Raw genomic sequence first — 20,794 nt, forward strand, 5'->3', positions numbered from 1 at the left:
AAAAACGCAATTGTAAGCTAAAACTCTTACATTCTAGTAATATTCAATCATGTACCTTCGTACCTTCATTTTGCAACAAATTGGAAGTCTCTAGCACAATATTTCGATTTATGGTGAATTTTAGAAAAAACTTTTTCCTTGCATCTGCGCGCGGTAACTAGGCCGAAAATTTCAGAAATTCTTTCGTCATTTTGTCGTAAGTTTTGCACTGTTTTATATTAGCCGTTACATAAAGTTTTATATATGAAAATGTGCGCAATTTCATGTAAAATACAGCAACATACAACCCATGGTTGTAGCTTTTATCAGTTTGGAAATATTTTCATATAAACCACGATAACTGCCAAAATTTCAACCTTCAGTCAACTTTGACTCTACCGAAATGGTAAAAAAACGCAATTGTAAGCTAAAACTCTTACATTCTAGTAATATTCAATCATTTACCTTCATTTTGCAACAAATTGGAAGTCTCTAGCACAATATTTCGATTTATGGTGAATTTTTGAAAAAAAACTTTTTCCTTACGTCCGCGCCAGAAATTCTTTCGTCACGTTGTCGTAATGTTTGCACCGTTTTGTATTAGTCGTTACATAAAGTTTTATATATGGAAATGTGCGCAATTTCATGTAGAATACAACAGAAAATAACTCATGGTTGTAGCTTTTATCAGTTTTGAAATATTTTCATATAAATCACGATAACTGCCAAAATTTTAAGCTTCGGTCAACTTTAACTCGACCGAAATGGTAAAAAAACGCAATTATAAGCTAAAATTCTTACATTCTAGTAATATTCAATCATGTACCTTCATTTTGCAACAAACTGGAAGTCTCTAGCACAATATTTGGATTTATGGTGAATTTCTGAAAAAAAAAAACTTTCCTTACGCTCTGCGCGTAACTTCGGCCGAACATCTCAGAAATTCTTTCACGTTGTTGTAATGTTTGCATCGTTTTACATTAGTCGTTACATAAACTTTTATATATGAAAATGTGCACAATTTCATGTAGAATACAACAGAAAATAGCTCATGGTTGTAGCTTTTATCAGTTTTGAAATATTTTCACATAAATCACGATAACTGCCCAAATTTCAACCTTCGGTCAACTTTAACTCGACCGAAATGGTCGAAAAAACGCAATTGTAGCTAAAACTCTTACATTCTAGTAATATTCAATCATTTACCTTCATTTTGCAATAAATTGGAAGTCTCTAGCACAATATTTCGATTTATGGTGAATTTTTGAAAAACATTTTCCTTAACGTCCGCACGGTAACTCGGCCGAACATCTCAGAAATTCTTTCGTCACGTCGTAATGTTTGCACCGTTTTATATTAGTCGTTACATAAAGTTTTATATATGGAAATGTGCAAAATTTCATGTACAATACAACAGAAAATAACTCATGGTTGTAGCTTTTATCAGTTTTGAAATATTTTCATATAAATCACGATAAATAGAAAAATTCTACTTTAGGTCAACTTTAACTCGACCGAAATGGTCGAAAACTGCAATTGTAAGCTAAAACACTTACAGTCTAGTAATATTCAATCAGTTAGCTTCATTTTTCAACAAATGGGAAGTCTCTAGCACAATATTTCGATTTATGGTGAATTTTTGAAAAAACATTTTTTACGCTCTACGATTCACAATTCATGTATCATTTTGTGATAATATTTTCTCTGTGTTGCTTTGATCGTTTTACAATTTGTTATATACCAAAATCATCACAATTTAGTGTACAATACAAGGGAAAAAAAAATAAAAAGTTAGCTTTAACCGTTTTGCTCACAGCACGATTTGTATAAAATTATATATGAAAAAGTTTTTTTGCGCTGTCATATATTTCAATATTTATATATGATAATGATATTTTTTTTCATTTCTGATGGTTGCATACTAAACTTCACGCAATGACAAAAAAAAAAAGGAGCCAAAAATGAACTCTTAATCTTAAAAACTAAGCGTGCTGTGATTTTTTGAAAAAAATTTTTTTGCGCTTCGGCGCTAACTCCTGAACGCCGCTGGCATACGGGAGACGTTTTTGTAAATAGAGGCTCGTCGTTTAAGGGTTAAACTAAATTATCATTTTCACAGTTTATGTAGGCTGGTTAATTGGGAATTCAAGTTTGAGTAACTTCATGACTTATGAGAAGATATGCATTTTTTTTTTTTTTTGTGAATATTTGAGATTTTTTTCAGAACATTTTTCATAGTATTATCCCTTAACATAAATAAAAAAAACCAATTATGCCCCAAGGGTAGATAAAATCATTTTGATGAATTATTAATTCTTCTCCATTATGTAGTGAAAATTTTCATTAAAAACAGTTAATGCATTGAATTATACAAGTACAGGCAGTCCCCGGTTATTGGCGGGGTTACGTTCCTGACAGCGTGACGATAACCGAAAATTGCTGACAGCCGAAAATGGGTGATAATAGTGCTGATCCTCGGTTATCAGCGCCGATAACCAGGGATCAGCGCTGCCGATAACCGAGGATCAGTGCTGATAACTGGGAATTGGTGTCGAAAATCCGGTTATCGTCGTCGCTAGAGAAGCGCCAGAAAACTGGATTGCAGATAACCGAGGCCGCCGATAACCGGTGACTGCCGGTACATTGTAAATGATCAGTTGATTGAAATTGCATAGAAACTAATGGAATATTCTTAAATATAAATTTTTAGAGACTTGAAGTCGGACACTCGCATCTCTGGAAAATGATAGAATAGGCTACACAATTAAGATATTAATTGCATTTATCTATGTTTTGTTTTATTTAAAATAGGGGTTAAGTGATGAAAAATAGAAAAAGTATATGTATAGTAGGTCACCTCATCTTAACTGACATTTTGAGGATTTGCCCTTACAAGTAACAATATCTCTTAAGTAACAAAGACTGGGTGGTATAGGCTACACAGTGCCCCGGTCATAGTGCAGCAATCGTGAAAATCTGCCTCTTTTTCCTTCTATATCTTGTGTAGCATTATTTTTTTAGATGAATCGTACTTATCTGTTATGATAGTTTTATTTCCTGCATAACAGGAGGACAATAGTATGTGAAAACTAAGATTGATATGATCATTTAGTTTTGAACTGTGTTGACCATCACTTTTGGATGGACCAAGATTGAGTGTCATTTGTATGTTTATTCTGTGTCTTCGGTCTGTGAGGAGATATTGAGGGTGGTGTTTACTTTTTGCATTTCATCTCTTCAAAGCTCCCTCCCTATATCTTTCAGGGTATGAGGATTGGCAAGTTAGAATCTGATGTAGCTAGCCTTAGAGCTATGGTTGAGAAGTTTATGGAGGTCACCCCCTCAACACATGCTGCTTTACAGACCCAATTTAGTTGTCCTTTTTTAGGTTTCTGCCCTTGCATTACAGGAAGTGTCAATGCCCTTCTTAGCTATGCCCCGTAATGGTCCCCCCAACTGTTGGAGGTACAGGGAAGCAGGGTATGTCTGGGAGTGGAAGCAGTTTGTGCCCCTTGTCATCTTTCCCTCGCCATCCTGGCATGTGTTGCAGACAGGTTGGCATTTGGTCGCTGTAGGATGCATGCAGTAAAATCAAGCAAAGTTTGGGTAGGCAGGAGGTATAGATGAAGATAAGCCTGCATGCTCAATATCTGATGATGTTTCTTTATCCCCAGACTTGCGGGAAGCCACATACTCCCAGCGATCCATATCTGGGATATCTTTATGGTTCTCTGGTTATTCTCAACCATATTTGGTTTCTCCTCCTTTGCAGGATATGGTAATGTCTTGGAGGCACTCCTTGTGCTTGCATTTGTCATCTTGGCATCCCAGGCAGTCTGGTTATGCTGATTTTTCTTCACGCCATTTGCTGAACATGTGGGAGATTTGTGCAAGCAGCCACAATTGGTTGTGAATGCATTCATTCTCCATGTTCTTCCTTTCTCAGGAATTTTGATCATACTTTGATGCCTTGTAAGACAGTACAAGTTTCTCATGCAGATCATGAAGTAAAAGCTTGTATTGTTCTCCTTGGTCTGTGTCTCAGTCTTTGTTGGTGTCTTGTAGGGCCAATTTCATTCCCCTTCTGTGTCTCCTTGGACTTGTGGGCATTCTAGACATGTTCTTGAACCATGCTTTACATTTTGGCCGCCATGGGCACCTAGGGTTTCTTCTTGGTCTGTTAGGTATTCTCAGGCTTTTTTTAGGCACTCTCAGTAACCTTTTCAGTGCTGGCACTTCATATTCTTCTAGTAGTAGAACAGACTGGATTATCATCCACTCCTTCAGGTTTTTCATGTTTGCTCATGTGATGTTTTTGGTTTTACCTTCCGCTATGTAGGTGTTAGTGCAGGAGCTTGTTAACGCACAGGAGTCTTCTGTTCCTGGGGCTGCTGATTCTTTGGCTCTAGGTGCCAGGGTTCAGTTAAGACCATTTCTTCCACTTGTATAAAGCAAGTTTTTGCTTGTATATTTATATGTTTTTAGAGGAGTTTAAATTCATTTTGTTTCAGGGAGAAGGGTGTTCTGCTGCCACCAACCATTGCTTCCCGAGGATTTCCCTGTGATGAGCCTTAGGCTCCTGAAATGGATTCTGATGCTGAAGAAAAGCAGGTAATTTCATCAGAATTTCAGAGACATTAGGGTATGTGTCAGCAAATTTCCTGATTTATTTGAGGAGCCAGTAAATTCACGATAGGGTGGACCCTAAGGCAGATCTCTCTCTCTCTTAATTTGGCTGAGTTGGTATTGAACAAGTTCGACTGCAGTTAAATTACTCCATGAGAAGGTTTCTGTGAGAAGTGCTTCCTCTTTCCTTTAGCTGTCTGTGAGAAACAGGAGAGTGATGTTTTATGAAACTAGGCATTAATTCCGTTATCCATCAGGGACTATAATTTTCTTCTTGCTTGACCCCCCCCCCTCAAAGGGATCAGTTTACTCAGGTAAGATGGTGTTAACTCCTTTGGAGTTAGTTTGTTGCTTGTTCGGCTTCTCCAAAAAAAAGAGGGTAGACAACTTTCTTTTGATTCTAGAAGAATTTGTCCTGTTCTTGCTACCAAGAAGTGGGTATCATTGTTGGGACACATGCTGGGACCAGAAAGTTCAGTCAAATTCTGTTTGAACTCAGGTCTCAAAGGTATTAGAAGATTCCTCGAGATGGTGTGGCGGAGCAACTGAGCAGAAAGGAACAAATTCTGTTTTATGAATGGACTTTGCATCCATCAGGAACTATAATTTTCTTCTTGTTGACCCCCGCCCCCTCAAAAGGATCAGTTTACTCAGGCAAGATTGTGTTAACTCCTTTGGAGTTAGTTTTTTGCTTGTTCGGCCTTTCGTATTACAAGTCTTTTTTTTGGAAATGGCTATTGCTTCCATAGATGAGATAGCAAGAGAGATGGTTTCTGCTGTTCAAGAGAATCTCCATTTGGGGAATGATTTTGTGGGTTTCTTGGGCAGCTTAGATAGAGCAGTTTAATACTCCCTTGAGAAATTGTGCGTGCCTTCACAAATGCAGTTGTCACTTGTAGGGAACAATTGTTCTTTTGGCTCCCTCAGTCACATCAACACACAGCAGAGATTATTGCTCAGCACCCCTTGCATTCTCTGCTGGATACATTAGTATTAGGCATTATATTATTAGCAGTAGTTGCTATTATACAAAAAGTGGAAAAAGCATTCAGACATTCACATCCACAGCAGCAGATACTTCTTCAGTCAGCGCAGAGATCCAGGGTTCCTCTAGGCAAGCAGGTTAGTTGTCTGGGCGATGGTCAGCTCTTCTAGATTCCCAGCAATAATGGTAACTGTCCTGAAAAAAATTCAGCTGTTATGTATCGAGCCCTCAGTCCTCAGTAGGAGGCAAGTTAAGCCTCTCTTACTCAGAATGGCAGGATCTGTAGGTGGATTCCTGGGTGGGGGAGGTAATAAAGGAGGGATCCCCTCCTTTCTCAGCCACCCTGGCCTCGTCACCTTTGGAGTTTCCCTTTTGTTTCCACAATGAAGAGAAGCTGCAGATCTTGCCTTTTTACCTATTTATTCATTTTTCTTTTACAATTTATGATGTTGAGAGGTGTAGAGCAAGAGCAATAGCCTAGTTCAATAGTCTTGGGGAGTAAAATTAAACAATTACTTCGCAACTAGAGATTTATTTACTACTAGTTGTGTTTATTAAATTTACAGTACATACAGTTGTTAACTTCATACTCCTGTATTCAACACTCTATTAAACAGCCCTACCTAACTAGTAACTAACATACACCTAAGGACACAATCATTTCCCTATATTTTTAATTTATGTTGGCCATAATACTTACTCTGACCCAAAGGTAATTCCTTTCTTAGGGTAGCCAGGAGACTCAGTTGGTCATCGTATCTTCTAACTTGCAAGATGTTCCTATAAACTCATCTTGAGAAAGTTATGTTTACAGCAATCTTATAACAAGATCAAAACTGTCCTATATCAAAGTACATATTTCCAATCAAGCCTAACACAAATCTGTTTCTGTTTTGGATGCATGGTGCATGTAGGTCACAAAGATTTGCAAATGTGTTGCTGCAAGTGCACATGAAGCTACCATCAATGTTCACGTAGTCAGCACTTGTTTGACAACTTAAAATTCAATCCACAAATTTTGAAGTAAAAGCTCTGCCTGCAAACCATCAGCCATCTAACATACTGACACTTGCAGCCTTTTAAAACCCCCTAATAATTGTCAACACTTGTATGAACTTAGTCTGACAACAATGGCTTAATATTAATTTAAAGATATTGCAACACCAGGCTGCACACATTATTTTCACTAACAGTGCATGGCACTACACTGCAGTCTTTCATAAATACTGGCCAAGATTCTTGCAGCTGTATGGGCTAGGGTTGTATCTGAGTGAAGTAGAATTGTGCTTGAGCACCAACAACTTCATACTAATCTCTTGTCGGGGCAAACCCTCTGACTACATCAGACCCATAATGAGAAAGGGTCCCCATTTGTCCTAACATAAAGGAGTGTAAATATATGCACATATGTATCATAAAAATTATAAATATTACTAATGTATTACCAGCCAATTTGCAGCCACCATACCATGAGAGGAATTAGACTATCTTGTTAAAAGGAGCTGTGGAAATTGTCTTGGTTATGGCACCTGGGTTCTGCAGTTAGCTTTTATCTAGTACCAAAAGCTTCAGGAAGGTGGAGACCATTACCAGGTGTCTCCAAGCTAAACCATTTCATTTGCTTGACTCAATTCAGCATGAAGTCTGCCAGTTCAGTATTGTGGCAATACAAAGAGGAGATTGGATAGCATTGACATGGTGAATGCATACTTACACATACCAATTCATCCAAATTCAAGGAATTGCTTGTGGTTTGTTTTTCAGGTAAGGTTTACCAGTTTTGGGTAATGTTCTTTAGCCTAAGGTCAGCTCCACAAGTTTTTACAAGAGTCCTGTCACAGTTCTGCAAGTGGGCTCACCTGTTTGGTATCTGAATGCTTCTATACCTGAGGGCAAGAGATACTCTTTTGAAATTGACAAATCAGTAAGAAATATTGAATATTCTAAAATCAGATTTGATACCAGTGCAGAAATTTTCCTATTAGGAATGTTACTAGATACCAAGAATTTCTAGGCCTCTCCTAAAATGAGGGTAGACAATTTTCTTTTAATTCTACAAGAATTTGTCCTGTTCTTGCTACCAAGAAGTGGGTATCACTGTTGGGACACATGCTGGGACCAGAAAGTTCAGTCAGATTCTGTTCGAATTCAGGTCTCAAAGGTATTAGAAGATCCCTTGAGATGGTGTGGCTGAGCAGCTGAGCAGAAAGGAACAAATTCTGTTTTATGAATGGGCTTTGCATCTGCAAGTCAGCAAAGACCTTTGGAAACTGTAGGGCACTCCCCTTCTGGACCATCTTGCCTCCAGTTTAAACAGTCACCTGCCGTTGTACTGCTCACTAGTTCAGGACCCCCAATGCAATGCTGTTAGATTGGTCTTGTCTTTAGATCTTTGCCTTTACTCCCTTAGCTATGTTACAAAGGGTTCTTGTGAAATTCTTTGTCTGTGAATTCTCCCATGACTTTGATGACTCCTTGGTGGTTACACACACACTGGTTTTCAGATCTGCCTGAAATGAGCAAATGTATTTAACGTATACATGTGTTTCAGAGTAAAAGCATATTCATTTTACAGTTTTTTCTTTTAAACTTCATTTTCATTTATTCACCATTATGCGATTGACCTATTTGGTCCCAGTTCTAGGCCTATGGCCTAGACCTGGTATTTCATCCTAATCCTTCTGGCCAGCCCTTCCATCAAGGAATGATCTCAAACAACCAGGAGGTAAGGGGTTTCACCAAAACCTCCCCAGGCTTCAGCTGACCACTTGGAGAGACAAGGGCCATCTTTCATGAGCAAGAGGTTTTTCTATGGAGTGCAAGTCAATTACTAATTCCAAAAGAGATTTGACCACAGTAATGCCTTGTACCAAAGACACTGGTTGGTTTTAGGGCTTGGGGCTCCACCAGAAGGATTTCCTGCACCTATACCTCCATAAATAACCTCGTTAAAATTCTTTCTTGTGCTACACCAGAGGTTTTTCAGTTCATGCCATTAAAGGGTATCGATTCATGATAGCCTTTGTATTGAGGCATTTGGTTCTAGCTATTTTGTCTAACATGAAAATTAAGGAGGCCATCTGCTTCTTCCAAATCAAGATTCATTAGTCTCCAATTAAACCCATATTTTGAAATTGGGATGTGGTGCTTATTTAAGCATACCCCTTTTTGAACCCCACAGCACTGCCTCCCTGAAAAGTTTGACAGTTAAGATGCTTGTTTTTGTTAGTCAAGGCAAAAAGAGTGAGTGAGCTTCAGTCTTTCTCATGCTATATGAGCTTCACTTCCCAAGGAGCAGTCCTCTCTTTTTTTTCCTTTTTTCAGTGCGAAGAATGGCTTGAGGTCATTTGCTTTGCCTCGCTCTTTTGACATCCCCAGTCTTTGGTACCAGATGGGGAAGATGCTTCCCTGTGTCTAGTCAGAGCTGCCTGTATATTTACAAAGGGCTAGGGAAATCTGATGAAATGTCAAAAGCCTATTTTGCAGCCCTTGAAAGCCTGATTTTCCCATGTCCAAGAATATCATGGCTCTTCTGTTTTAAGGGTTTGGTCAGGGAGGCACATGCTAACCTAGATCCTTCTTTCTTACGTCTCCTAAAGTTAAAATTCCAAGATATTCAACCAGTAGCAACCACTTTGTTTTCCTAAGAACCTCTCTGTAAGGAGAATTTTCATTGCAGCTCAGTGGAGATTTAACTCCATATTTGCGTAGCACTATTTGCAAGATGTAGAGATTCATTATGAATTGTACAGTGCGGGTTTTCCCTTCATTACGGTAGAGGAGCTTGTATTCTGAATGATTAAGGTACCCGTCCTTTAGACTTCTTATTTAAGAAGTTGTCATGATTTTGGTGAGTATGAAGGTGCCTATTTGGAGATAACAGCCTTTTTACTTTTACTGTTGTTGCTGTGCTGGCCTAGGCAGGTCTTTTTTTTTTTTTTCCTCCACTTTCATCAATGTGTGAATGGTATCCTTAGCAAGGAACCTCCAGCATCATTCATAGGCCTTGCTACCTAATGAATTAGTCCATGCTTTGCGCTAGTACCAGCAGATGAATTCTCTTCATTAGTTAAGTAACATCTTATTCCAGGTGGAATTTTTTTGTTTTTGTAGCTTTTTTTTTTTTTTCTAACACCTTTTCCCATGTCCTTGGTTCAGTGTGGGAATTTTCTTTATAGAGAGGTCAGATCCATTTCAAAAGTAGAAATTTTCATTAAAAATTTATTTTTCAAATGCCTACCTCTCTGTTATATATTCCCCCCCCCCCCAAAAGGCCACACTCATGTGGAAGAAAAAAAAATTTTTAACAGAAACAAAAGACGAGTGAACCAACTGAAAGGGATGGGTCACTAGAGGGTTCAGACTGAATAATCCCATAAATTTTTTAGTTTTCACACTATCGTCTTCCCATGCGGAATACAGCTATCATAATAGAGAGGTAAGTATTTAAAAGGTAAATTTTTAAAAAATTTCTATTTCTGCTAAAGTTTTGAGGGGAATCTTGTAAACTGTTAAATTTAAGTAACGAATCCACCATTAGTTATAGGAATAGTAAAATATGAAAAAATATCATATGCATGCATTGTATATGAGCTTCTATGCATTTGACTGTTGATTTTGAAGAGAGCATTTTGGTATAGTCATATTAAAAATCTGTAAACATTTCATCCAGATCTTCAGAGGTTTGTGCAGGGCATATTAAAGATACAGCAAATTTGGTAAGGCATACAAAAATTTGTTAAATCTTAACAAAATTTATGGGAAGCTACTTGAGGTTTGGCTATTGTACAGTGTATATAATTTGTTGAAAATTTGGGTAAATATGTAGTGCTCAGTAGGTACTGGTATACATAACTATACTGTATTCATATTTTATTAAGTGATATTTACTTATTGAAACTTTTAGTAAAATAAAAACACAATACAAGAAAGAGGAAGTAAATATACAGACAGACAGGCAGTCATACAGTTGCCTACTGAAGCTACAGTTTACTTTTAGTGACAGATGAACTGAGAAAATTTATATGTAAATTCAACAATTTTTGCTGTAGTGATAGGATAGTATACATAACCCGTCATTAATACTGTTATGAAAATCATTAAATTTACTTAATGTTTTCAGTGCATTTGTCAATTACACATAAATTGCACATCCAAGTTTTGATAAAGTTAATATCCCTCAATAAAATGTAATTGATATACTTGTGTACATCAGTTAACAAAGTGTCTTGCATACTTACCCAGTGTGTCAACCAGTGATATATAATAGCCTAAGCTCAAGTAGCCTGTGATGTGTTTCGGGTGGTGTATGGATTTTGTAAATTTTCAAAGGCCATACCAAATAAATAACAAAATAGTACCTTTGATAAGTCTTGTACACACACATATTTGGATGAAATATTTATTGGAGTTTTAGCATGGAGATATTAAATGCAAGTACATACACCACCCTACTAATGAACGAGTTACGTTCCGGATGCCTGTTCATACCTTGAATTGTTTGTAAGTGGGTTTTTAATATGTAGTGCATAATTTTTGTTGATGATGACATTCCCAGGAATGTCCTCAGGAGTTGTAGATTATACTATTTTCACTGTATTTTTCAATCATTCTGTATAGTAAAGAATTACTTTGGATCCTAGAAAGTTACAGAAGAAAATAAAATTTTGATTCATGCAACATTAAAAATTTAGTATTTTTTCTATGCTTTGGAAGTTATGGACATGGAGAGAATTTCACAGGAGCATGGAAGTTCATCAAGTAAACAATGCACACTGCCATCTGTTCACAGAAATACTTATCAAATGCTTCCTGTGGGGAGAGGAAACATAGAAAATGGGAATTCATCATAGAATGAGTTAATTGGGAAGATGGGAATACGCAGGAATATTTTACTAGTATGAATGATTACAATAAACCCCCCCCCCCCATATTCGTGTTCTCACGATTCGCTGACTCACCTATTCGCGGATTTCTCTGTGGAACATATATACGTATTATTCATGGAAAATTCGCCCTTTTGTGGTATTTTTCACTAAGAAATATTCACTAACCTCTACATTTTCATGATTAAATGCACTTTTTGTGATAAAACTATTAAAATACTCGAGTACCCAGGTAGTACTCGAGTTACAATAGTTCGCCATACAATAATTCGATTTTGCGATGGGCTAAGCAATTAATATCGATACGACAATATTTAAAAAATATTTTTAAATTTCACGGGCACAGGCGGCAGTATACAATCAGGCAGCAAGAGAGACCAAATTACAATAGACCAACTTCTTTTCCTCAATCTCTTTATCCCATCTTCTAGTTAAAAAAGTAAGAGAGAATGATAAAAGTATTGTTAGTAATGTTATACTCTTGCGTAAATGCGTAGAACCATAAACAACTGAACGAGAAACTGTTGTTTTGCTTATAACTGAATCGGATAAGAACAACTGTTTTGCTTGCATTTCAACATTGTACGGTAATAAACAATTACCATAGTTATGTTACAAATGACGTTAAGTAGAATAGGCCTGATATATTTTTATATTAATAAGCTGCAAGTTGTAGCTGAAGCTTAGAAAATAATGTTCAAGCTGCTAATGACTATAAACTATCATGCATCAGCAACATGGATGAAACTCGACTGTAATTAAAATTGGAGAGAAAGTATTTTAATCAAAATTACTGGGCTTGGAAGAACACACATTACTGCTTTTTTTACGCCGATAAACAATAAATATTTAAAGCTCGTATTACGATGAAATCAAGTGAAAATAGCGAACGGAATCTTTATTTTTTTTTTTTTTTTACACAAAACCAGTATGCCCCCAAACGGCCAACATCCTGTATTGACAAAAAAAAAAATAGCTAAATAATTTCACAAGAACACACATTCAAGTTATACTTCGACCTCAAAATACTTTGTATAACGAAAAATAACCTTGCCCCTTATAAGTAAAGTCTCTAGAGATTCATTTACGCTAACTAGAAGCAAGAAAAGTACTCTGAACTGAGTTAAATACGGCAAAATAAAGTTACCACGTAATCGATTTCCAAACCAAAACATTGATCGCTATGATAGCAATTTATGATAAAAAAAGCAATACAAGAATATATACAGTATTGTTGGATACAGTTAAGTAAACCATAACATTTTAAAAGATCCATGGAAAAGATGCGTATTCGTTTTGTTGATGTTTGTATAATACGATATGTGAATACAGACTACAGTATAATGTAGGCTAGGCTACCGTATATGTATACAGTATACCATAGTGTAGGCTAAGCTAATTCTTGTTTGTTATTCAGTTTTGCTTTGCGAATTATCATAAGTCACTCTGCATGACCCTCCAGGATTAGCTGATATTAATAATTACTATATCGTGTATGTTTAGAGTATATTTGTAGCGAAGGCTAGGCTACCATATATGTATAGATGGTATTGAATACCCTAGTGTAGGCTAGGCTATAGTCAAGATACGTTTTTTTCAACAAACAATGGTTTTTTTGGAACCTAACCCCATTGTAAGTAGGATAATACCTGTATAAGCATTTTTAGAGGTTTTTTAGTGTTTGAACTATCAAAATAGGCAGTTCTAAATGTTTTTAGAAGGGCTTTAAGTATTCGCAGATTTTAGCTATTCGTGGGGGGATGTGGTATGCATCCTCCACGAATAAGGGGTTTTACTGTATTCTGATGATTGTAAGAAGAATGCATGTTAGTTAATCCCGAGAGTACTCGGGATAATCAGGGATGGAGTTAAAGGAACAGGTTCTTATTCCTTGTGTTCTGTTCTTTGCAAAAATTGTTAGTAGCAGAATAGGCCTGCAGAGCAAAATATGAAGTTATAACCCTGTCTGTTCAAAACTTGAATGTTCGTAAGTAGGGTGGCTACTGTTCAGAATGATAGCCACTCCCTTGGTGTAAAATCAGCAAGCAAATGCACGTACAAGCTCACATGCATGTATATACAGCACTTATTATATTTTATTATGCCTGTAGGTGTTGTCACATTTGTTACTGTATTCAAAAGCTTGTAAGACCCTACTCAAAAATTGTCATTACAGTATTGGTGCATTAAGGACAGGGTTTATCGTAAAAGTTAATGTTATTGCAAAAGTGGTTAGATCAGTGAAGTTCAGAACATTTTAGCTTGTCATTCTTCCAATAATTGTTGCCTTTAAAAGATAGTGTTGATATTATATACTCCACCCACTCATTGTGTAATAGATACAGTATTTTGTTTCACAATATTTCTCATTTAAGAAAGTCATAAATAAATCAAGAGATCTGGCAGTATGAAAGGCAGAGATGATTTGCTGAGATAGGCTGAGTAACCCTGTTCAAAATCATCAAAGATTTAAATATATATTGTATGATACATGCATAATGTAATATTTAATTTAATTTTTGAAATGAACCATACCTCTCCATTATATAGCTTTTCCTTCTGCGTCAGCGGTAATTCAACAGATTGAAACAAAAAAACGAGAACACTCAGTTTTGCATGAACATTTGTCTTCTGTTGATCTACTTCCTCCACCCCCCACCAGGGGACCGATAGGTACAAACACTCGTAGCCAGTCAGTCTACTTCTGTTGCTGGTTTCGGAAGGAGTTTGACAGATTGACAGAGTTTTCATTTTTTTTTTATATATATATATTTGTTCAGTAAGAACCTGTGAGGTAAGAGTTACTGTAACAGGCATTACTCCAGTTTTATTGACCCTCATGATAAGGTTTTGCTGAAGGAAAGGTTATGGTTGGATAACTGTATGAATCGTAGTTGTATGAAATGCTGTAATTGATCGCAAACAAGAGAAAGCTTGTTAGGTTGTAGAAGGAACTATATAGAGGATAGTACTAGTAAGACTTAAGTTAAAGGGATGCATGTCTTGTTTGCTTCCCCATTTATTAACAGGTTAAATTCTTTGCCGCTTCTCTTTGATCTGTTACTCCAAATGAGCTTCCCATCAATTCAGACATTAGATTTGATAGGATGGAGTTTTTTTTTTTATGTTCACTTGGCGTAAGTTTCATGGGATATTATTGTTGTCATCATTAGTGTTTTCTTTTCTGTGCTACCCTCCTGAGAGTCCCGGTAGGTTAGGGGGAGGAAGGGTCAACGCCCGTGCTTTTTCTTACTTGTCCTTGGCACGTCCTGTCTTACTCCCTTGTGGCTTGGAGTGACGGAACCGGGACATGTCACAAAGCGGTGCGGATCTGTGCCCATTGTCTCCTTCCTCTGTTCGGTTTGGTAGCAGCACCAGGTTGGCAATAGTGGCGCTAGCTCTGGCACCAAAATTCATTCTCTGATAGGATTGTATTGGTAAGAGCAAGAGGAGTCTCCTGATATTTTTCCCTCTTTAATTTTACAGCATCGGATCGGCTTGGTAGCAGCAATGCTTCATCTCTTTCTGGTAGTACTTAAACTGCCTTGTCAAGGAAAATTACGTTTTGCTTTGATCAGTTTTGCTTTAGTTCCCTGTAGCTAAGGATAGTTTGCAGTTTAAAGGTAGGGTAAGTATCAGTTAGGTTCTAGTGAGAAGCCTAGACTATCTTCGGCTTTCCAGTGTATTGTGGATTTTTTCAGCCAGGGCAATGATGCACCTTGCAGTTTTGATGCACGAGCGGCATTTTTCTGCAATGCCTCATTCTTGCGCATGTGTGTCTACCACTTATCTGTACGCCTATCATTTGTATGCCTGTGGCTTGTACGCCTGTCGTGTGCACGCCCATGGCTTGTGCGCTTATTGTGTGTGCATGTATGGCTTGTGTGCCTCTTGCGTGCGCGCCTATAGCTTGTGCACCTATAGCGTGCATGTCCATGACTTGTGTGCCTATTGTGTGTGCATTTATGGCTGGTATGCCTCTCACTTGTGCACCTATGGCCTGTGTGCCTATCTCTTGTGTGCCCATGGGTTTTGCCTATTGCGTGCATGCCTATGGCTGATGGGCCTATCACGTGCATGCTTATGGCTTGTGTACCTATCGTGTGTACATGTGGCCTGTACACCTGTTGCTTGCGCACCTATGGTTTGCGCTTGTATCACCTGTGCACCTTTAATTTACACTCATACCCCTGTGCGCCTATTGCCTGTACGCCTATCACGTGTGTGCTTTTCGCTTGCACGCCTACCGATGCGCTCCTGCTCAACTATCGTTTGCCTGTAGAGAATCTTGGCATGTGCTATCTTTTCAGCTTCCTTTTAAGTAGGCAGGTGGTTGCCATTAGTAATCTCAATAGTCTGTTTCAGGGATTTGGACTCCTTTTCCAGTTGCAGTAGTTTCTGTTGGTAAACAGTTGATTACTCGTTCTTTTTTCCAATTCCCTCATGGTTTGGGAACGTTCTGGTTATCGCGAGATTTTCCTGATCAGAATTTAGAACATTTGGTTGAACCAGCAGGTTTCCAAACGAATCAGTCTTCCTTTTGAGCTGGAGCAAATGATTTTGTTGGCAGTGATTAAAGAGGAGTTTTAACCCTTTGTGGAAGCTTATCAAGTGTTAGTTCAGTGCAGTCAACTTCTGCTGCTCCGCCATCGAGTGTGGTAGTATTTGCCTTGGTGTCTCTGGTATATTTTTGGTAGTTAAGACTTATTCTGCCTTTTCTGTGGTGGGAGGACAATTGCTTGTGCTTCTGTTGATTGATGATTCAGGTGTCTGATATACAGCCAGTGTATAAGTGGTCACATTTATTTTTGGAGAGGCTAAATGAGGCATTTCACCAATGGCTGTTATTTATTAGCACCAGCTTGATACTATATTGTGATGGCCTGTTTGGAATGTAGATCCAGAAAGGACACTGGCCTCAAAATCTGAGCAACTGTTCATTTAGATTAGGTTTGCTTTAGAGACATATATGGTAGAAAAGAAAAAAAACAATTAACACTAATTTTTCTACTAGCTCTTGTCAAGTATCACTTATGTAATTGCCACCCTTTGGTAAAATATGAATTAACTGTTTAGTTAATCAGCTCTCTTGTATGGTAATTTTTTCCCAGCACCCCTTCCCAAGGCACCATAACCATGCCAAAAAGGCAATATATTTTTCACCTCAAAACCATGCGGACAGTTGAAGCTACTGAGAATTCCAACCCACTAATGGTATGAGCCACTCGACAAGAGAGGAGAAAAGAAGGAAAAGTCTAGGGTAAAATTTATCCCGTATCAGTCTTCTAGGGTTGTGATTCTTGAGAGGCATTTTGGATGAAACATGTGAGCATTCTTTGTCACAGACAGTAAACATAGCAGAAGATGCCCATGTAAGTGGAGGGTCCTTCATAAAGTGTTAAATAGGTTTAGGAGATAGATTTAGATATAACATTGTGCAATATATTGATTTTCATGATTACACTGCACTGGTATTTGTCAGCAAAAGCATATCAATTTCCTGTACTTACTCATCTCTGCAAGACTGTGCAGCAGTTGCAACATAAGCCTTGTGTTTTTTGTGGCAGTATATACAACAACAACTTTGTATGGTAAATTTTTCCCAGCACCCCTTCCCAAGGCACTATAACCATGCCGAAACGGCAATACATTTTTCACCACAAAAGCATGCGGACAGTTGAAGCTACTGAGAATTCCAACCCACTAGTGGTATGAGCCACTCACAAGAGGGAGGAAAAAAAGGAAAAGTCAAGGGAGAAATTTATCCCGTATCAGTTTTCTAGGGTTGTGATTCTTGAGAGGCATTTTGGATGAAACATGTGAGCATTCTTTATCACAGACAGTAAACATAGCAGAAGATGCCCCTGTAAGTAGAGGGTCCTTCATAAAATGTTAAATAGGTTTAGGAAATAGATTTAGATATAACATTGTGCAATATTTGTCAGCAATGGCATATCAATTTCCTGTACTTACTCATCTCTGCAAGACTGCAGCAGTTGCAACAAAAGCCTTGTGTTTTTTGTGGCAGTATATACAACAACAACTTTGTATGGTAAATTTTTTCCAGCACCCCTTCCCAAGGCACTATAACCATGCCAAAACGGCAATACATTTTTCACCACAAAAGCATGCGGACAGTTGAAGCTACTGAGAATTCCAACCCACTAGTGGTATGAGCCACTCGACAAGAGAAAGGATAAAAAGGAAAAGTTGAGGGTGAAATTTATCCTATATCAGTCTCCTAGGGTTGTGATTCTTGAGAGGCATTTTGGATGAAACATGTGAGCATTCTTTATCACAGACAGTAAACATAGCAGATGATGTCCCTGTAAGTAGAGGGCCCTTCATAAAGTGTTAAATAGGTTTAGGAAATAAATTTAGATATAACATTGAGCAATATATTGATTTTCATGTTTACACTGCACTGGTATTTGTTAGCAAAAGCATATCAATTTCCTGTACTTACTCATCTCTGTAAGACTGTGCAGCAGTTGCAACATAAGCCTTGTGTTTTTGCAACAGTATATACAACAGCAACTTTGACAGGGCTTTCATTACATTGTAACTGAAATGGCTATTTTAGTAGATTAAATAACAGTAACCAGTATATATTGCTAGTGGTTAGATGACATTCGTCAAAGAAATTGATAACTTGCACTGCATAATAGGTCGTATTTCTCATTTCGTTAATTGTAAGCACATTGTAATTGTGGTCTGGCTTCATGTAACTGAGAACAAATACCTTATATACTCGTGTAACACGCGATCTCACGAATAATAAGACCCCAAATCTTCTCCCATAAAAAAAATATTTTATGTATCTCGTATCATGCGAGTTCCTTTTTTGAGACACTAAATTATAATAGATAACCTCTTTTCCTCCATCTCTTTATCCCATTTTATAGTTAAATTAAATTAAAGTAAAAGTGAATGATAAAAGTATCATTGGTAATGATATACTCGCATAAACACGTACAGCCATAAACAAACGAACGAGAAACAGCTGTTTTGCTATGAACAACCGAATCGGGTAACAACAGCTGTTTTGCTTGCATTTCAACCATCGTAAGGTAGTAAAAAATTACCATAGTTATGTTACAAATGATGTTAAGTGGAATAGGACTGATCTATTTTTACATTATACCCTTATTCGCTATGGAGAAAGATCGGCAAGGAAATATACTGCTAAATTTTAGCTGCAAGTTGTAGTTGAAGCTGAGGAAACAAGCAATGTCCAAGCTGCTAATGACTATAAATTATCTTGCATCGGCAACATGGATGAAACTCCCCTAAACTTTGATATGCCATCAAACTCGACTGTGAATAAAACTGGGGAGAAAAGTATTTTAATCAGAACTACTGGTCATGAAAGAACACATTTTACTGTTGTAATGTGTATGGTACTCGGGACAAAACTTTCCCCCATGGCTATCTTTAAACAGAAATTAAATTGATGCCTAAACAAAAATTCTTGAATGGTATCATTGTCCATGAAAACCTAAACAGTGCTAATGGCGCATGATTGCTGTTTGTATTTTATAATACAATATGTAGTAATATGAGAATACAGTACATACAATATTATTGGATACAAGTGAAGTAAAGCATAACTTTTCAAAAGATCCATGGAAAAGATGCATATTCATTATGTTTGTATTTTGTAATACGATACTGTGTGAATATTACATGCGCTAATTTTATTTATATCTCCTGTCTGATGCAACACCCTTAAAATTAGCTTCAAAATTAGGTCTTCTAAAGTCGCATGATATGCAAGTATATATGGTATAACATTTTTTGTGTATATTTTGTTTTCCTGTTTCATCTGAAAAGATGGTCAAAATAGTGCATAAAATTGTTGGGAAGAATCAGGTCTGACTTGCAATTACTACTTTTAAACAAGTAAAAATTGCACCGAAGCTTCTTCAGTGCAATTGAGTTTTCTGTACAGCCACTACATCATATAATCAAGGCCAATGAAAGTGGATCTGTCTTTCGGTGGTCTCGGTATAATGCTGTATGGGCTGTGGCCCATGAATCTTTGACCAGGGTACGGTGGTGGCCTGTTCTATATCATTGCCAGAAGCACGATTATGGCTAACTTTAACCTTAAAGTAAAAACTATTGAGAAGGCTAGAGGGCTGTAAAATGGTATGTTTGATGATTGGAGGGTGAATGATCAACATACCAATTTGCAGCCCTCTAACCTCAGTAGCTTTTAAGACTTGAGGGCGGACAGAAAAAAAGTGGGGACAAAATGAAGTGTGGACGGCAGACAAAGACGGCACAATAGTTTTGTTTCACAGAAAATTAAAAAGAAAAGAAATATATGCAAGTTCAGAATAGCACTAGTTTTGTGTTAGGGCCTCATATTTCCAGTTATGTGGTACTGAATACTAATTGTGATTGTTCATTTCAGATATTGGATCATGGAGTAACATGGTAGAACTGAACTTGGGAACAAATCACTTGACCAAAATCCCTGATGACATATCTTGTTTACAAAAGCTGGAAGTTTTAATACTGTCAAACAATCTTCTAAGGGTAAGACATGCTTTAGAAAAAATTTATTGAACAGTTATTTCAAGGTGTTGAAACTATTTTTTTCTCAAGTTTTATTAAGTAGGAAGGCCAAGAAAATCATGTATGCAAAGCAAAGTGGATTAAAGTTGTTTGTTTGATAGCTAACCCAGTAAAACGAAATGTTGCGGAGAAAACATTTATGATTTCGTTTTGTGTCTTTTCCATTTTACAGTTTTTGTTCATTAATAACTTTTTATTATTGAGTGAACCACAGTTTTTGTTCAGTAATAACTTTTTTTGAGTGAACCATATTCATTTGATTCATTTACTCCATATTCCACATAAGGAGGTACCATCTGTAGCTTGCCTTAGGTGGCACATGGTGGCTTTTCTGTCTTCAACCTCTGTTTGTATTGATTTGTTTGTCTGTTCCATTTGGTCTCTTTCCAGCATTTGTCCTACCTTCACCCTTCATTTGAGAACAAATACTTCAAACAAGTAATCTTTATTGTATTAAATATTCGAGAGAGAGAGAGAGATATATCAGTATCAGTGCACAGATTCCTGGGATAGTAGGTGATAGGGTAGCCGAGATTGGGCTTACCATACTGCATAAAATTTTAAGTGACCTTGGTATTCAACTTTTCTAAGAAATTCATACTTTCGTCTTGAGTTTTTTCGGCAGATACATCGTTAAAAGACAGGGTTTAGAAATTCAGCCATAGGCTGCTGTCTCTCTACTTTCTTGAAATAGGAGTCTATATATTTACTTTTAGAAACTGATTTTCATCGATAA

The 20,794-nt window shown here is 37.2% G+C and overlaps 1 protein-coding gene across 4 annotated transcripts in view; it reads left to right on the forward strand.

The window, feature by feature from the left end:
- The window catches only part of Sur-8 (leucine-rich repeat protein shoc-2), a 131,901-nt gene that overhangs the window by 83,191 nt on the left and 27,916 nt on the right, over window positions 1-20,794 (forward strand). For all 4 annotated transcript variants that reach the window (XM_067111383.1, XM_067111385.1, XM_067111384.1 and 1 more), the window contains one exon: window positions 19,895-20,019. In XM_067111383.1, coding sequence (XP_066967484.1) covers window positions 19,895-20,019 — 125 coding nt within the window. The remainder of the gene's footprint in view (window positions 1-19,894; window positions 20,020-20,794) is intronic.

This window comes from Macrobrachium rosenbergii, chromosome 11, assembly GCF_040412425.1.
Source record: "Macrobrachium rosenbergii isolate ZJJX-2024 chromosome 11, ASM4041242v1, whole genome shotgun sequence".
Classification (NCBI taxonomy): domain Eukaryota; kingdom Metazoa; phylum Arthropoda; class Malacostraca; order Decapoda; family Palaemonidae; genus Macrobrachium; species Macrobrachium rosenbergii.